Genomic DNA, 16,857 nt, shown 5'->3' on the forward strand with positions numbered 1-16,857 from the left:
GCCATGGTGATCACGGCTGGAGGCTCACCCAGAGAGACTGAGGCCCTGGCAAGGGAGCCAAATCCAAACAGGCCAAGTCTGGGTCCATAAGGACAACAATCCAGGCGGGCTACCCTGGATTCCAAGTTGGGTTTGAGGGCCTGTGAGTCTGGGGGTCTATGTATATTCAGGAGCAGCGAGCAAGCCAGGCTGGAGTCCAGGCTCAGATCCTACACTATGATGAGCAGGAAGGTGAGACCCTCCACGGCTGCCCCAGTGGAGATAAAATTCTGAGGCCGAGGAATAATGAAGCCTCATGAAGAAAAGGCATGAGAGGGAAAGGAAAGGAGGAGGAGAGAAAGTAAACAGATGGGCAGAAAAGACAGAACTCATGGAAATTTACCAGACCAGAGCCTGGAGAGCTTCAGGCTGAGGCCAGGCTCTTGGAAGCAGGGCTTTGGGGAGACTGTAATTTGGACCAGTCAGCATCTGGCTGGGCCTGGTTTAGGGAACTGTTTCTGGCTTGCCTTCTGATCACCATAGAATTGCCCCTCGATGGGGCTGGCCCTTTAAGTTCCCAGAAGTTGAAGCCCTCCTACCTCTCAGGGCCCCGAAGGCCCACAGGGGTCCCTCCCTCTCCCTTCCTCTCCACTTACCCCACTGGCTTGTCTTCTCATCTGAACTACCTGTCACAGCCTGCAGAGAGCAGGGTATCATGTCTAGGAAGTTTTCAGGCCTCTGCCAGCTGTTAAACAGCCCTCATACACCCTCCCTGGAGTCAGCCTTTCCCAACTGCCTCCCTCGCCTCACCAAAAGCCACTATCTAGGCCCAGGGCTTAGGCCCAGTGGGAAGGGCGTTGCCCCATGTCTCCCAGGCCTTGCTGGTACAGCCCAGCTCCTTGGTGGCCCTGGGCCAATCCAGCAGGCCTTGTGTGTCCAGTCCTGCGTGTGGACCACAGGTGGAGCAAATGGCAGCAGCAGGATGCCTTTTGTTTATTCATGTAGATTTTATGTCCTACCTACTTCTCGCAAGGATTTGAGGCCCCTCAGGAAATACTAAGTGCCCAGGGGTACAGACTCTAGCAGTGCCCAGGGCACACTTCTAGGAGAAGGTGGTGTCAGCAAATTTGCCCAAAGTCGAGGCTCTCCCTGGGGGCAAGCTGGGGCAAGTGAGCATTTTCTGGAGGTCACAAGCCAACCAGAGCCAAGTCCCCTCCCTTCACATCTTACCCAGCTGGGTGTTGAGGGCATCCACTCATTTGCATAATATTAGCATCCATTTTGCCTGTGATGCAAAGGATGGAAAATCCCTCCCCAACAGTGGGCCCCAAGATGACAGTCCCTAATGCTGTGCTCCCATATCTGGAGCACACAGTGGCAGACGGGGGATCCTGCCCTTGAACAGGGCCTCCTACCTAGAGGTGGCAGCTGCTCTGAAGGTGGTAGCAGCAGCAGACACAGGCCTCAAAAAACAAGAGACTTTCACGTGTGACTCACACACCAAGCACTAAAAGCAAAATTACAGTGTGAAAACTAGAGCCGGCAGTCTTCTCTGGGGAATCCCCTCCAGCTCCCTTCTGTTTCACTCCTTTAAAAAGCCCTGGCACCGCCCAGCGCTCTGGAACCCTCAGGGAAAGTGCTGTGCTTTCCCAGCCATGATGGGCAGTGGCTGTGCCTCCAGGCTGGGTTCCTTGACTGCTCTCTCCTAGGTCTCTGGGTGGAAGCACAAAAATAGGCAGGAGTGGATTTATCCCAGGGTGTGGATTGGCAGCTGGCGGTGGTGGGGCGGGGGGTATGCCAGTTGAGACCTCTGAGTAGTTGCTGCCTTCCAGGCCCTAGGGTGACTTCACATTCATCTTTTCCCAGCCTGACTGCCTGGCTGTCTCCTTCCGGTCCATTTTGTGAGCCATCCCATACCCTTACAATCCTTACAACTTCTATTGTGCCCCCAATTCCCAAAGCTGATTTCTGTTGCTTGCGAGTAGTAATCCCAGCTGACACTTTCCCTGTGATGGCAGAATGACCTGGAGCCCTCAGCAAAGGTCATCTTCACTGACACACCCCAGGGATGTCTGCCATCCCCGAGAGACCAGCCTGGCTTCAAAGCCTCCTCCTGTCAGCTACCAGTATCCTGACCTTGGAAAGGCCCTTCCTGCCTCTGCGCCTCCTAGTTCCCTCACTTATAGAATGAAGCTGCTAATCAGGAAACATAGGATTGGGTTAAAGATTACATGAGATAAGCATAAACTGAGAGATGAGTGGGGACAAAGCAAACCTTAATTTCCTTTAACTGCCATATTTTTTCGCTGTCATATCAACATCATATTAATTCTTCTGATTGTTTTATTTCATTAATATTTTCATTGTTTTTGTTAGAAGTAAGAATAATATGGTACATGCATGCATTATCCTGTGAAGTAGTCCTCACTTTACAGAGAGGGAAATTGGGGAATCAGAAAGAATGGTTTAGTGGGTGGGCTCCCAAGTCAGACTCTGTGGGTTCAGATCCCATCCCCATCACTCACAAGCTGTGTAACATGTGGTCAAGTTACCGGTCCTCTCAGAATCTCCACTTCCTCATCTTTAAAATGGGGACAATGAGAGTACCTGCTTCACAGGCTAGGTATTAGATAACATCAAGGAATTAGCACTCATTTTTTTAAATGTGATAATGGCTTTGCAGTTATTAAGAAAGTGTCCAGGGACTTCCCTGGTGGTCCAGTGGCTAAGACTCCATGCTCCCAACGCAGGGGGCCCAGGTTTGATCCCTGGTCAGGGAACTAGATCCCACATGCCGCAACTAAGAGCTGGTGCAGACAAATCAGTTAATTAAATATTTCACATGTCCATGTTTTTAGAAATACACACTAACGCATGCTAGAGTGAGATGACATGATATATGGGATTTGCTTTAAAATATTTAAAAGGCAGGAAGAAAGAAAAGGAAGGAAGGAGGAGAGAAAGGAGGGATGAAGGGAGGAAGGAAAAGGGAAACACTGGTGGTAACTCTTGACAACCGTGAGACTGGGGTGACGGGACGTATGCGAATTCATCTCTACCTTTAAGGTAAAGGAAAAACCCTACCTGCCTCATGGAGCTGTTGTGAGGCTTTGGCTGCGCTGGCCCACAGAGGGCACTCAGTGAAGGCCAAGGGACATTGCTACTGCTTTATCGTTGTTATTGTCCTGCCAGCCTGAGCAGCTGAGCGGGGCGGAGCCGGGCCTCTCAGGACAGCCCACACCATGGGCGGTCGGTCACCAGCTGTACACCACAGGTCTGTCAGCAACCCTGAAGGTGAGGCTCAGACTGAGGCTCAGGAGCAACAAGAGGCTTCCAGGCTCTCCTGCAGCCGGCCAGACCTGTTGGGTTCCATGGGAGCAGCTGTGTTCCAGAAGACTCCCCTTCTGGGCTCAGTTGAATCTGTACATCTGGCTGCCAGGCCTGTTCCAGAGCCTAGGTGAGAGCCCTGTCACAGCTCCTGGATAACTGAGAGAGGGGAATTCTGCCAGTGAGATCGAGCACCTGTCCCTAGCATTCAGTGTGAGCAGCTGAGGAGGGAGGCAGGGACCAACTTCCTCAATTCCCACCCCTGCCCAATACTTTGGCCACCTGTTGTGAAGAACTGACTCATTTGAAAAGACCCTGATGCTGGGAAAGATTGAGGGTGTGGGGAGAAGGGGGCGACAGAGGATGAGATGGTTAGATGGCATCACCGACTCAATGGACATGAGTTTGGGTAGGCTCCGGGAGTTGGTGATGGACAGGGAGGCCTGGTATGATGCAGTCCATGGGGTCGCAGAGTCGGAGGCAGTTGAGCCACGGAACTGAACTGAACTGAACTGAACTTGTCCTTCACACAGAGCCTCTTCCAGAGACAGCCACCAGGGGGCGCTGTACACAGACCCGACTGCTCCCCAGCAAGTTCAGGCCTTCCCAAGATGGGTAGGGAGGAGGCTGTGGAAGGAGCCAGCCTTTCAGGCTGGTCACCCTGGGCCAGGGCAGTGAGGGTGTGAACTAAGTATAATGCTGCAAGCTCCCAAGCCCCGCCCAATCCCCAAAGTGTTTATTTCCACCTGCATTAAAAAAAAAATAACATTCAGTGGTTTATTTTTTATTGCAAAAGCAAAAAGCTCAGTGTCCTAAAGCGGTGCTTTGAATTTTGTTTAGGTTGCTGCATGTTTCTTGATGTCCTGAACTTGGGGTGAGGGGCTCCTGAATTCTCTGGGCCATGGAATAAACAAAGCAGTTCCAATGGCCTGTGAGACCTCCTCTCTGGGCCTCACTTTCCCCTGTCTGCACAACTGGGGGTCTTGGCCATCTCCTGGGTGTCTCTGAGCTCTAACCAGCTGGCCTTCCTTGGTGCTTAGGGCTGGCTTTCCTGTGTCCCATCTCACTCGCCCTCCAGCGCAGCTCTGGCCCTTCCACGGGGGACCCTCCGTGACCGCTCTGGTCCTCACTGCTCTCTTCCCTCTGAGGCCAGCACAGCTAGATCCTGCCATCTGGGGGCCTGGAGCTACACCAGGCTCTTGTTTATGTGGCGGAACCCTCTAACTTCCCTCCGGCAAGCCCCCATTCTCTGGGGGCTCTGGCACCAGCGTCAGCAAGACAGGCCCTGTCCTCCCTATGCAATCGTCATGGCTCAGCTCCCCAACCAGCCTGTGAGCTGGTGCCCTGGGCACCTCTGGGAATTTCTGTGGGTGTAAAGCAAAGGCCAGGCCAGCATTTCCCACCCTGGTGTGCTGTGGGTCTGTCCCAGGTACAGGACTCAGCAACCAAAGCGGTGTGAAGTCCTTTCCCCCTGCAGATCTGAATCTCATCTTCGAACATAAAACGAAAAGTTAGAGCTCAGTCACAAAAGCAAGTCGTTCGAGAATCAGCCAGGTCTCGACCGTACTATTTTGGAGGGGGAAGAACTGAGGCAAAAAGCCTTCAGCTCTGTCCCTTCAGTTGAGGGTTCTGGGTACAGGGCTGAGCAAGAAGCCAGGAGCATTTCTCTGGCTCCAAGATGGAGGAGGAAGGAATTCAAGTTAATCTCTGAGAGCTCTGCAGTCCTGCCCTCCCAAATACCAACTGCCAAGCAGTAGCCCCACAGTCAGGACGGAAGGGCCATCGCAGCCCTTGCCTAAGGCCCTGAATCCACTGCAATGGGTCAGTGGCTGTGGCCCAAGTGTTGCAGCTGCAGAAACCCCTGTCCCAGGGAGAGGGCTGCAAATTTCAGAAGGGGAGATTTTGGCCTAGATCTAGTCCCACAATGAATCAGGATGCGCAGAGAGGCCCCACAAAAGCTTTTTCCTAACCCCATCTCATCAGAATCTGCCATGGGCTATATTCCCAGGCACTACAGACGCTAAGAAGTAAGGTGACTTGTTTATGGTCAATGGTCTCATCTGTGCTAGAAGCTTCCCCTAGCAGTGGGGGCAGCCTTGAGTGGGGGGAGAATGTTGGAAGGAAGGAGAAGGGGTGGGGTCATGGCACCAAGGGGGTTTGTATGTGCAGGGCCCCACTTAGAATAAGAAAAAGAATTCCTAGTTCAAAGGAGTGCCTTCTACCCTGAGTGCTCCCCTCAGAGCTGGGTCCACCAGGGAGGCTCCTCAGGCCTGCTGGGGGCTGGGACATGGAGAGGAAGGATGCAGGGGGATGAGGCTTTTAAACTGCCTCCCACCCACCTCCTGCTTCAGCATCTTCCAAAACCAGGCTGAGAGGAGAAAGAAAAGAGGAGAGTAGCTCCCAAATTATAAAAACAAAAGACAAAGCTTGACCAGAAGGGGAAACCCTTTAAAATATCAGTAATAATAGAGCAGCAAACAAAAAGTAAAGACAGCAGAGCTGACGAAGAAAACCGCAGCTGTCAGCAGAGGCCCACCCGTGACCCAGAGGTGAAGCGAAGCACTTTCACCGCTGCAGAATGGAGGCTGGCCTCTGGGCCGGTGGCTAGGACAAACTGCCTCCGCTTCTGAGGGCCTGGACCTGTCCATCTGACATCCAGCAGAGGCTGGGAAAGAACCTGGCATGCTAGAGCCCCCACTCCCCAGTCTGAAGCCCGAGGGGCTCCGTGCCCCAGTAGACAAGTAAGAACAGCTTCCCTGACCATTTCTGAGGAGTACCTCTGTGCCGAAGGAGGCCATGGGGGGCCTCCATCCACGAGGGGTTCCCTCTGTCCTCCCACTGTTCTCACACAAGGACAGGGGAGGCATCTCTGTGGGCTATGGAGCTGCAGTTAATTTAAGAGCCTCAGAAACGGGGTTTGAGCTGTGTGACCTTGGGCGAGTCACTTCCTCTCTCTGAGCCACAGTTTCCTCATCTGTAAAATGGGGTTAAAAGAGCTACCTCTCAGGGTTGTTGTAAGGATCAGATGAGATAATAGAGGGGAAGGAGTTTCATAAACAGTGAAGTACCATGTCTGGAGATACTCTGGAATCCAACACGTATTTATTGGACTTCAGCTCTCTGCTAGGCCCTGGCTCAGCCCGGGGCACACAGTCATGAGCAAGAGAGAGGAGTCCAGCTGGGACAAGAGAAAGTGGGAGCGAGCAGGACACCATGGGTCCATAGCCCTGCACCACCCAGAGAGGCTGTGCTCTTGCCCAGCTCCTGTCCCTTATCCCTGGAGCTTGTCTGGGGAGGCACAGCTCCCTTGGCAGTGTCACCCCCAAGGCAAACACTGCCAGCCCAGAACTCCAGCTACTTCCAAGACCATCCCCTCCACCCACCATGGAGATTACTCAGCTGAAGGAAGCAAGGCTGTAATTTGTCATCAAAGTCACCCAGCAATGTTTCCACAAATTAGTCAGATAAATCTCTCCCAGGCAGCAGCCACGAGAGGTGGTTTCCCTCCTGAGCAAGGTGGACGGGGGTAGGGGGACACCGCTGACCCCTTCCTGCCAACTCATCTGTTGTTGCCCTGCTCTCGTTGGCACTCTACCTCCCTAGAGAGGCTGCAGACCTGTGGGGGACTGAGAGTCAGACCCTCCTAAATTTAAACCTTCACTGTGCCTCCCACCAGCAGTGGGACCTTGAGCAAGGAACTTGACTTTCTCAGATTCACTTTCTACTAATAGTACTACTAATAGTAGTTTCAACCTCATTAGGTTGTTGTGGAGACTAAACAAACTGAACGATATAAATACCCTTGGGGACTTCCCTGGCGGTCCAGTGGTTAAGACTCCACAAGTTCAATTAGGTTCAATCCCTGGTTGGGGAACTAAGATCCTGCATGCTGCAGGGTGTGGCCAAGTAAATAAAATAAGAAGTCACTGATACCTTAAAAAAAAAAGAAAAAAAAAACTTGCATGGTACTAGGCTAGGCATAGATGAGTTTATCAATTAATTTTTATCTAACAAATATTTGCATGGTACTTACTATGGACCACAAATAAACACTCACTTAATCATCACAAGAACCCAGTGAAGTAAGTGTTATTGTCTTTCTGTCTTACAGAGAAAACTGAAGCACAGAGCAGTTAAGTGACTTGTCCAAAGTCATACAGCTACCAAGTGCCAGAACTGACATTGAAACCCATGCTCTCTGCTCTCCTGCTCTTTCCCATCTTTCTCCTCAGCCCCTAGTTTTAGAAGTTGAAGCAAGTTGGGGGAGGCTGATTTAAGAATAAGCCCCCTCCCACCACCAATCTCTGTCTTCCCTGACCCTAGCAGGCCTAAGGTGGAATCCACTGAGTTGCTACCTCAGGAGGGTGACATTGTGGTTGTTAACCTACTTGAGATCAGCCTCTTAGAGCAATACCCTTTCCTCTCCAGCCTCCAGGCCCAGGTTAGAGTCAGAGGTACCCACGCTTTTGCCCTCACTCTTAGATACCTGCTGTGGACTGACGAGCCAGCAAGGGGCAGACCCACTCAGGAAGTACAAGAGACTGTCCACAGCTTTGGAGGGGCCTAAGGGGCAGAAACCTGCTCAGCGGCTCCCCTCCCTTGGAAGCCCCCAGCCTCTGCTCACACACCTCTGGTGACAGGGAGCTCGCCACCTCTTGGTGGCCTGGGCAGGCCATGGTTGGCCAGCTCTGCCTGGTAGACGTGCTTCCTCAAGCTGAGATGAAATCTCTCCGTGTAATTTCCTCCCATTAGTCCAGTCTCTGCCCTCGGGCCCCACAGGCCAGCTGGCTCCCTCCGGCCTGCAGACATTTGGAAAAGGCCATCTCTTGGCATGAGGAATTCCCACTCAGGCTGAACACTTGGTGGCCTCGGCCTGGCCTCAGAAGATAGGTTCCTTGTGCCTTCCCCACTCTGGTCCCCACTCCCCACCCGTGACTAGCAGGACTGCAGGCTGGCTGGGATAGCTTCTGTGAAGCACTTCAAAGAGCTGGGCCTGAGCGCAGCCCTGCTGGCTGGGAGCAACAATAATAATTGAAACTGGTTGCCACTTAGCAAGAAACTACTCCACACTTGACACTGTGCCAAGGACTTTACAAGCAAGAACTCATCTTCCCAGCTCTTGAGACAATATGATTATTTTAAATATTTTTAAAATGTTATGTATTTATTTAGCTGCATAGGGTCTTAGTTGCAGCTTGCAAACTCTTATTTGCAACAGGTGGGATCCAGGTCCTCGCCCGACCGGGGATCAAAACCCCGGCTCCCTGTACTGGAAGCACAGAGTCTTAGTCACTGGACCCCCAGGAAAGTCCCAGACTATACTATTAAAACTCCCTCTTAACAGATGAGGAACCAAAGGCTCCTAGAAGGAGGTGACTCGCCCAAGGTCCTTCCCACGGTGCATAGGTGGAGAAGCCCTAGTTCATACACAGGCTGTGAGCTCCAAGCCCTGCTGTAGTCAAAGGTCAGGAGGACTCATTCACAGGAAACAGACGGAACAGCTCAGGAGCAGTTGAGGGGCTCCAATTCTAAAAGCAATGAGAATCTTGCTTTTGGACAGGAGAGAGATCCCTGTGGAGCCAAGTAGCCAAGAAGGCTTCCTAAATGAGAGAGAGACCAGAGATGAGCCTTCAAAAAGCACAGCCTCTCAGATGCTAACAAACCAAAGGAAACAGCCACGCGAGTTTGAGGAACCGAGTTGGGTTGGACTTTTACACAACAGCCCCAGCCTATGGTCAGTAGGCATTTATTAAATGCCACAGTATGCTTGGTCCACGTTAGTGCTTAGCAAGGACACAGATGAAAGTTCTATGATCCCAAGAAGCCAAGAACCTAGTAGGGCTCGAGTGAAGCCTGGTTAAAGCTGTGAAGACCAATTTGAAGTGCAAGTGTTGCTAATTTCCTCCATATCAGGGATAAAATTGGAAAGTGTGTTGGATAAGGAGTGCCCATCCCTGCCTCCTGAAACCGGAGATAAGAGCATTCCCCAAAAGACTTTCAGGGGAGCCATGTTCTTTGGAAAATCATACATATGTGGAAAAATAGTTTTACGGTCCAATAAACTTGGAAGGCACCTAAATAAAGGGGGCTAGACAGGAGTTCTCTGGTACAGGACTTCTCAGAATCTTTACTGGCCACGCACACTGGGACTGGCAGTGACTCCAGGATCTGGTAAAGATCCGCTTCAATCCTCCCTGCCTTCCACGTCCTGTTTCTCCACCCCTACCTCTAGCTGCTGGAAAACAGAGGGTATTCCACACGGGGCACAGAGCCAGGAAAGCCTTGAGGCCCAGTACGAGATGGTAGATTGTGCACCCCGGAGGTAGTCTGTCCTAGGATGGGGGCAAACAGGGAGAGCCAGTGTCTGGAGAGGGGGTTCTTAGGAGAAATTGTCCCAGTTGGTGGACAGGAGGGATGAGGGGACTCTAGAGAGGACTGTAGGAACTAGGCCATGAAGATGTACCACGCTGAGCAAGGCTCAACAGATAACCAAACTCTCCTCCAAGACCCTGGCTCACCTAGGCCCCAGAGACCCTATGGGGTCAAACTTCATCACAACCTAGAGTGTAGGCTACTGCCCCACCTCCTAAATTCTACTTGCCTCCTGGACTGACCTTCTTCCTCCAGGAAGCCCTCCTCGTCTACCATACCATGCATATAACAGTCATGTTTCCAAATGCCTGATTCATGGGAACTCTGTTGCCCTGATGTCCCCCACAAGATGACAAGTTCCTTGAAAGCAGGTACTGGGCTTGCTACTTTCTCCCATTATTCTAAGTGATCACCACTGTGAATGATTCACCCATCCATCTATCCATCTACTCATACATCCATCCAGCCAGTAAGTCATCCATCTACAAATTTCTGAGCATTGCAGTTGGCCAGCTCTGTGTCAGACCCTAGCGATAAGCAGCAAAGCCTTGATATCCCTATTTCAAAAAGAGACATTGAATGGTAACACATTCATATGTCAATATGTCCAGGGGTGTTCCCACACCCCAGACAGAAGTGAACGTGGAGACACTCCTCTGTGAAGCTGAAGGTGCGTCTTCCATGGACCCTGGGCCCACTTCCTGTGGCATTTCTGGTGCCTCTTGTCTCTTACCTCTGGACTCATTGCCAGAGACTCCTCACTGCATTCCTGAAACTAGGTAAGGAGTCCTGGGCCTGGAGAAGGCAGTTCACCCAGCAGTCCAGTGGTGGAGCAGGGTTTGGGACCCAGCCACCTGTCACTGAGCTGTTTGGAGATCAGTGCATCCTGGTGGCACACAGGGCCCTTGGCACACCATGGTTGGCACACAGAAGCCACTCCCAGCTTGCCTTTGCTGCTGACACCTTAGTGCCTGTGACTGCAGACCCCTTCAAGTGGAAACCCAGGGCTATTTATTCCTGCAGGTGGGTGGGTGAGCGAATTCCAGCCGCATTCACTGGGAACAATAGCTGGCCCATATATGGTAAATTAGTCCTGGGAAATTGTCCTAGGAGCCCCAGGAACTTGTGGGGCAGCTCTCTTTACACTCTCCCCACCACAGCCCCTCAAGCCAATTTGGTCAAACTTCCTTGGGTTATCATCAGGGAAAGTTAACATGGAGCTTCATTATTAAATTTCTACTTTAAAAGTAATTCTTGGACTTCCCTGGTGGTCCAGTGGCTAAGACTCTGAGCTCCCAATGCAGGGCTCCTGGGTTTGATCCCTGGTCAGGGAACTAGATCCCACATGCTGCAACTAAGACCCCTCACAGCCAAATAAATAAAATATTTTTTAAAGTAATTCTTGGTTATTCCATTCATGGGGGGAGCAGTCTAGGGGAGAACACACAGAAGATTATAAAGCAAACCCTCTTGCTTCATTTTATTATTATTTTCTAAACATTTACTTATTTTTATTTTTTTATTTGGCTGTACCAGGTCTTAGTTGCGGCACGCAGCATCTTTTAGTTGTGGCAGGCCAGATCTAGTTACTTGACCAGGAAATTGAACCCAGAGCCCCTGCATTGGGAGCGAGGAGTCTTAGCCACTGGATTGCCAGGGAAGTCCCCTCTTGCTTTATTTTAAAGGCAGCTGCCAGAGCTGTTGCCTCCAGCAACCGTGTATCTTTACCATTCTGCAGGCCACAGCCTCCCACATGTACACACACAGACACACATGCACAGACATGCAGTGAGACTACACAGAGTTTTCAGAGAGCAAACTGTGTTTCTAGTAACAAACCACAGTCTGCCTCTAGGATGTGTGACCAGGCTTTGCCCTGAGAAAGAAAGCTCCACGGGAAGAGTTCCTGCCTAGAGCCAGCAGCCCAGCCTCCAGGCAGTATTCAGCAAGCCCTAACAGGATGCCAGGCGGCTGGCAGGCAGGAAGAGACCCACTCTGAACCTCTCCTCGTTGTAATTTAGCAAATCCATCTGGGGCTCCTTTGAGCTTTTTTCTGGAAACCCCACATCTCAAGGGTCTCCCTGTTAGAAAAGGTCAGAGGGTTCATGTGATCCTTTCATGTTAAAGGAACTTGAAAGAAAAGGAAAGGAAATGTATATTTTCAGTCTTATAGTTGTGATTAAGTGGGCTCGGGCCATGAGAACATTTAGATGATTTACATGACGTTACATGAAGAGCCAATTAGCCTAACAACTTCCGAAAAATATCTAGCTCAAGAGCAGCCATTTATTAGAGTGCTTGGAATGTGCTGGGTGTCGTGCTAAGCTCTTTCCTAGGAAACATGAGTCATCTCACCCTCGCTCCCACAGAGCAAGGCAGGCTCAGGGTGATACCCATTTTACCCATGAGGAAGCTGAGGCTCAGAGAGGGTCAGTGATTTGTCTGGGGTCCCCCAGCTTACAAATGACAGGGCAGGGATAGAAACCAGGTCTGTCTAAATCCAAACCCAGAGCTCTTTTGTTCCATCCCTCAACTCTTAAGCGCTCTGACTTTGTCCTGCATTCAGATTCTGATGACAGCACAGTCCACCATGTTCATTAGCGTGAAGATGAAGCCCCATTAGAAGATTCTGGGGCCTCCCTGCAGCTGGCCTTGGTCCCCAAACTCCCTGGTCACCTTCAGGGGAGCAGCCACAGATTCTACTCACCACCCCTTAGAAACACCCCAGAGCCTACCATCTCTGTTTGGGATCTGAGTCAGTGCCCAGAGCAGGTGTCGAGAGTGGGATGAGAGATGGCACATCATGGGAGAGATGGTACAGGCCAAGGTCCCTCTGACTCAAGGGAGACGAGCCTGGTTGGGCCCTCTCAGCCAGCAAATGGCTTGAGCTACTTTATATAGACCAGTCAGGAAGTTTCCCCAATCCTCCAGGTGGCCCCTGTATGCAACGTGAGCCACCCAGAAAGCTAAGATTCTATTAATGACAGTTCTTTCTTTTTTTAAAAAATTTTATTTGGCTGTGCCAAGTCAGTTGTAGTGTATCTTCAGTCTTTAGCTGAGGCATGCAAACCCTTATTTGTAGCATGTGGGATCTAGTTTCCTAATCAGGAATCAAACCCAGGCCCCCACATTGGGAGCGTGGAGTCTTAGCCACTGGGGAAGTCCCCAGTGACAGCTCATTCATCCCCATTTGTCTTCAAAGATCACAAAGCAGATAAGGACACACTCTGGAATTTTAGAAGTCATAATGAAACACTAGAATGTATTAGTTAGGGGAGCTCAAAAGTTAGACTGCCAGGGTTCAGAATACTAAATACTCTTACTTCTAAGCTGTGAGACCTGGGATAACTTACTTAAACTTTCTGAGGCTTAGTTTCCTCATCCATAAATGGGGATAACTATCCCTATGTTATAGAATTGATATGGTGATTAAATGAGATAATATGTGTGAAGCTCTTGACCTGATGCCTGGCACATAGTAATCAGTACTATGACATCTCTGTGTGGATGCTGCTGCTGGAATCCGTGCTGACCAGACAAGGGGCTGCTGCACAGGTGGATCTGTCTTATGGGGACAAGCCCGAATATCTTTTCCTCTCTCTTTCCCTAAGCCTTACAGAGCTTTCCAGGCCCAGATGAAATATGTCCATCTCCTTCAGGAAGCCGGCCTGACCAGTCCAGCCACACTGATCTCCCCATATCTGAGCTCCTTCTGCCCATCATCTGAATACGTTAATGAAGTGGCAGACTCAGCTCTAGTAATTTCTCAGCTTCTTTAGCAGTCAATGCCTCCCAGAGGGCAGGTCCCCTCCTCGGCCCCTCCCTTCTCCACAGCCTGAGTCCAGGGTTTGGTACAGCATAGATGCTCCCTCAGTACACCTTCAGGCTGATTCTAGCGTGGCTGTGGAAGTCTGAGCCTGTCTCTCTCTCCCTACCTTACCCCATCTCACACCTTGTTCTTCCTACTCACCTACCCCTCCCTTGTTTCACCCAGCAGAGCAAGAGGTTGGGGCCATCACCCCATAGGACAGCAGTTCCCAGACGGTGGGATTTCACAGCCCCATAAAATGTCCAAAGAAATTTTGGAGAGGGAATAGTGGCCAAGTTTTTCTTCTGATAAATGAAAATATTTTAAAAATCAATTCTTACCATTATTTTAGTAAAGAAAGGCTGTTTTCACACCAATAGCATAGAAAGCTCATAAGCTCTGACTAAAGGCTAATACTTTAAGCTGAAAAAAAATTTAGCCTTATTGGGAAAAACAAACCAGCCGCTCCACTGTTGCCCTGACTTCTCTCCTTTCTCCATGGAGAAACCTTCAATCCCCACGGGCCTATGGCCACTGAGACCCCGCGGGCTTGCGGACCTTTGTGCCAGAGGAGGCTCCTGCCAAGCTGCGGCCACCCGAAAACAGAGGAGGACCTCCAAACCTTTTGGGTTGGGCAGATTTATACACCCATTCAGCTTCCCAGAGGAGGCTCAGTCAAAGGCCAGACCCAGCGACCTCGGGGGCAGAGAAGGTGGGGGAAGCTGCGAGCCCCTCCTCCAGTACCTTCTCCCCTCCCAACTGGGCTGAGTCAGGCTGAAACAACCCCGGCCTCAACACACACTAGAGGGGATGAGCTCGCTTGCTCGCTCTCGCTCTCTCTCTCTCTCTCTCTCTCTCTCTCTCTCTCTCTCTCTCTCTCGGGGATGAGTGAGATTGAGCAGACAGCTCACACCCAAAAAAGGAGTCTGGGGAGACCTAATGGGCAGGGTCTTCCCACATCTCCATCACCAAACTGAGTCCTAGTGCCCCAAAACGCCCCCACCCCACCCGCAGCACCAGGAAGGGAGGAAAAATGGGCACTCTAGCCCTGAAGTGAGGGGCCGAGGCGCCCCGCTGGGCGGGTGCAGATAGGATCTGAACGCAGAGAAGGGCGGCTCTTTGATCCGCAGCCAGCCCGGCTGGGCTTGGACCCGCCGGGGCGGCTCGGCCCTCTTCCGGCCAGGCTTTACGCCGCTGCAGTCCTGTGGGACTCTGAACCTGACAAGCGTCTAAGACGCTCTCTCTTCTCAAATACCCTCAGCACCGGTTGCTTTCGAGAGACATGGTAAGGTCAACAATAAATCCAACACGGAAACCTGCTGGGTCTGCGGTTCACTGCACCGCGATTCTAAAGGGCCTGTATCTTGCCTAGATACAGTGGCTGAGCTGAAGTCAAGTGTGCTGAGGAGGCCCGCGTGGACAAGACCCAAGGGGCCTGGTAGTTCAGATGGAAGTTGTCTCACGTTCCGGCGCTCCTCCGCGTATAGACCCTGAAGCCTAGATCTTTTGAAGGCCAGCCTGCGCCAGGCTCGGAGTCAATGGACTCTGCGCGAATGGGACTTCCCGGTTAAGTTGCTTGGGACCGTCAACCCCTCATCACATCACAATCCAGCAGCCCATGGAGCTGCCCAAAGCCTCGCCTCCCGGGCCGGGCCACGGGTTCCGGGCATGGAACTCAGGTGGACGAGTTGTTGTGGGGGGTGGGTCGGGTCTGGAGGATTGGCATGGGCCCTGGAGGGATACTTCTTTCTTGCCCTCTTGGCTGCGTTCGCGCCTCTGAGCCGCCACGTGGCTGCGAGGCCCGTCACAATTATGCAATGTATGAGTCCCTCATATAAGAGGCACTCAATAAATGTGTGAGAGGGTATAATGCCTGTGCTCGCGCTGTGTGAGGGGAACCTGGAAGAAGGTCCCAGATTGGCAGAGGGCTGGAAGATGCACCCAGAGAATGGAGTTTTGAGGAGTCCTAACTCTGCCGCCCGGTGTTCGAGCATAGCCTCGAGCAGCCCCTAAGCTCAAGGAAGACCCCAGTTCCAAGCCCAGGACATGCTATACTGAGCCCAGGTACAGAAACTGTTTACAACTTGGCTCCCTATCCAACGTGACAAAGTGAAGTCGCTCAGTCGTGTCCGACTCTTTGCGACCCCATGGAGCAGGCTCCTACCAGGCTGCTCAGTCCATGGAATTTTCCAGGCAAGTGGAGTGGGTTGCCATTTCCTTCTCCAGGAGATCTTTCCGACCCAGGGATCGAACCCGGGTTTCCTGCATTGCAGGCAGAGGCTTTACTGTCTGAGACACCAGGGAAGCAAGGCACTCCCAAACCCCAAAGGCCTAGGGGACCTGAGCACTATACAGCTGAGGAAGAAACCTGGGCGCAGGAAAGGAATCCCTGGTTGTAAGTGAGGAATCGGGGTTAAGAACCTCCTTTAGATTCCCAGCATTTCAGGAGAAGGGTGATGCTTTTCAGGCTCCTCCGACGCACCATTCGGTTTACGCCTGGGAGAGCGAGCCCTTTAAGACTATGCCCACTGGGCGCGTCCTGGCCTCTCCCAGGAGAGGAGGGGCGGGGCGCTTTGGCTCCGCCCCGATCGGGCCCGCCCCCCGGCGTCCCCGCCCCGCCCCCGGCACTCCGCCGGCGGCGCCTTTGATGTTCTGACCCGCCAGCTCCCGGAGCCTCTCAACCCCGCGCCCCGCGCCCCGCGCCCCGCGCCCGCAGCCCGCCCAGGCGGAGTCAGCCCGCGCTCCGCCCGCTGCGATCTGGGCTCGGAGGTCCGGACTCCGGGCTCGCCGCCTCCCGGGCCGGCTCCGCGCCCCGCACCCCCGAGCCCCGCGCCCCCGCAGGCTGAGCGCACCATGCCGCAGCTGGACTCGGGCGGGGGTGGCGCGGGCGGCGGCGACGACCTCGGCGCGCCGGACGAGCTGCTGGCCTTCCAGGACGAGGGCGAGGAGCAGGACGACAAGAGCCGCGACAGCGCCGCGGGCCCCGAGCGCGACCTGGCTGAGCTCAAGTCGTCGCTCGTCAATGAGTCCGAGGGCGCGGCCAGCGACGCGGGGGTCCCGGGGGCGGGCGCCGGTGCCCGCGGCGAGGCCGAGGTCGGGGCGGAGGTGAGCGCTGGCCCGCGCCCCGTTGCTCCCCAGAAGCCTCGTCGCTCCATCGCCCCTGGCGCTCGGCTCGCGGTGCCCCGCCCCTCCCTCCCGTGGCTCTCAGGGGTCCCCATCCCTCAGACCCCTCCTGGGCCCCGAGCCCCAAGCTTTCCCAGCCCTCTCAAGGCCCCTTTGGATCTCCCCGCAGGCTCTCGGGCGGGCACACACTTCGCAGAGACTTTTCCCCGACAAACTTCCAGAGTCTCTGGAAGACGGTGAGTTTCTGC

The 16,857-nt window shown here is 52.9% G+C and overlaps 1 protein-coding gene across 6 annotated transcripts in view; it reads left to right on the forward strand.

Moving 5' to 3' along the window:
* The first annotated feature begins 16,132 nt into the window (after positions 1–16,132).
* The window catches only part of TCF7 (transcription factor 7), a 32,344-nt gene continuing 31,619 nt past the window's right edge, over positions 16,133–16,857 (forward strand). For all 6 annotated transcript variants that reach the window (XM_042250518.1, XM_012178490.5, XM_012178489.5 and 3 more), the window contains exons 1-2: positions 16,133–16,591; positions 16,779–16,845. In XM_042250518.1, coding sequence (XP_042106452.1) covers positions 16,340–16,591; positions 16,779–16,845 — 319 coding nt within the window. In that variant the 5' untranslated portion in view covers positions 16,133–16,339. The remainder of the gene's footprint in view (positions 16,592–16,778; positions 16,846–16,857) is intronic.

Source organism: Ovis aries, chromosome 5 (assembly GCF_016772045.2).
Source record: "Ovis aries strain OAR_USU_Benz2616 breed Rambouillet chromosome 5, ARS-UI_Ramb_v3.0, whole genome shotgun sequence".
NCBI lineage: Eukaryota > Metazoa > Chordata > Mammalia > Artiodactyla > Bovidae > Ovis > Ovis aries.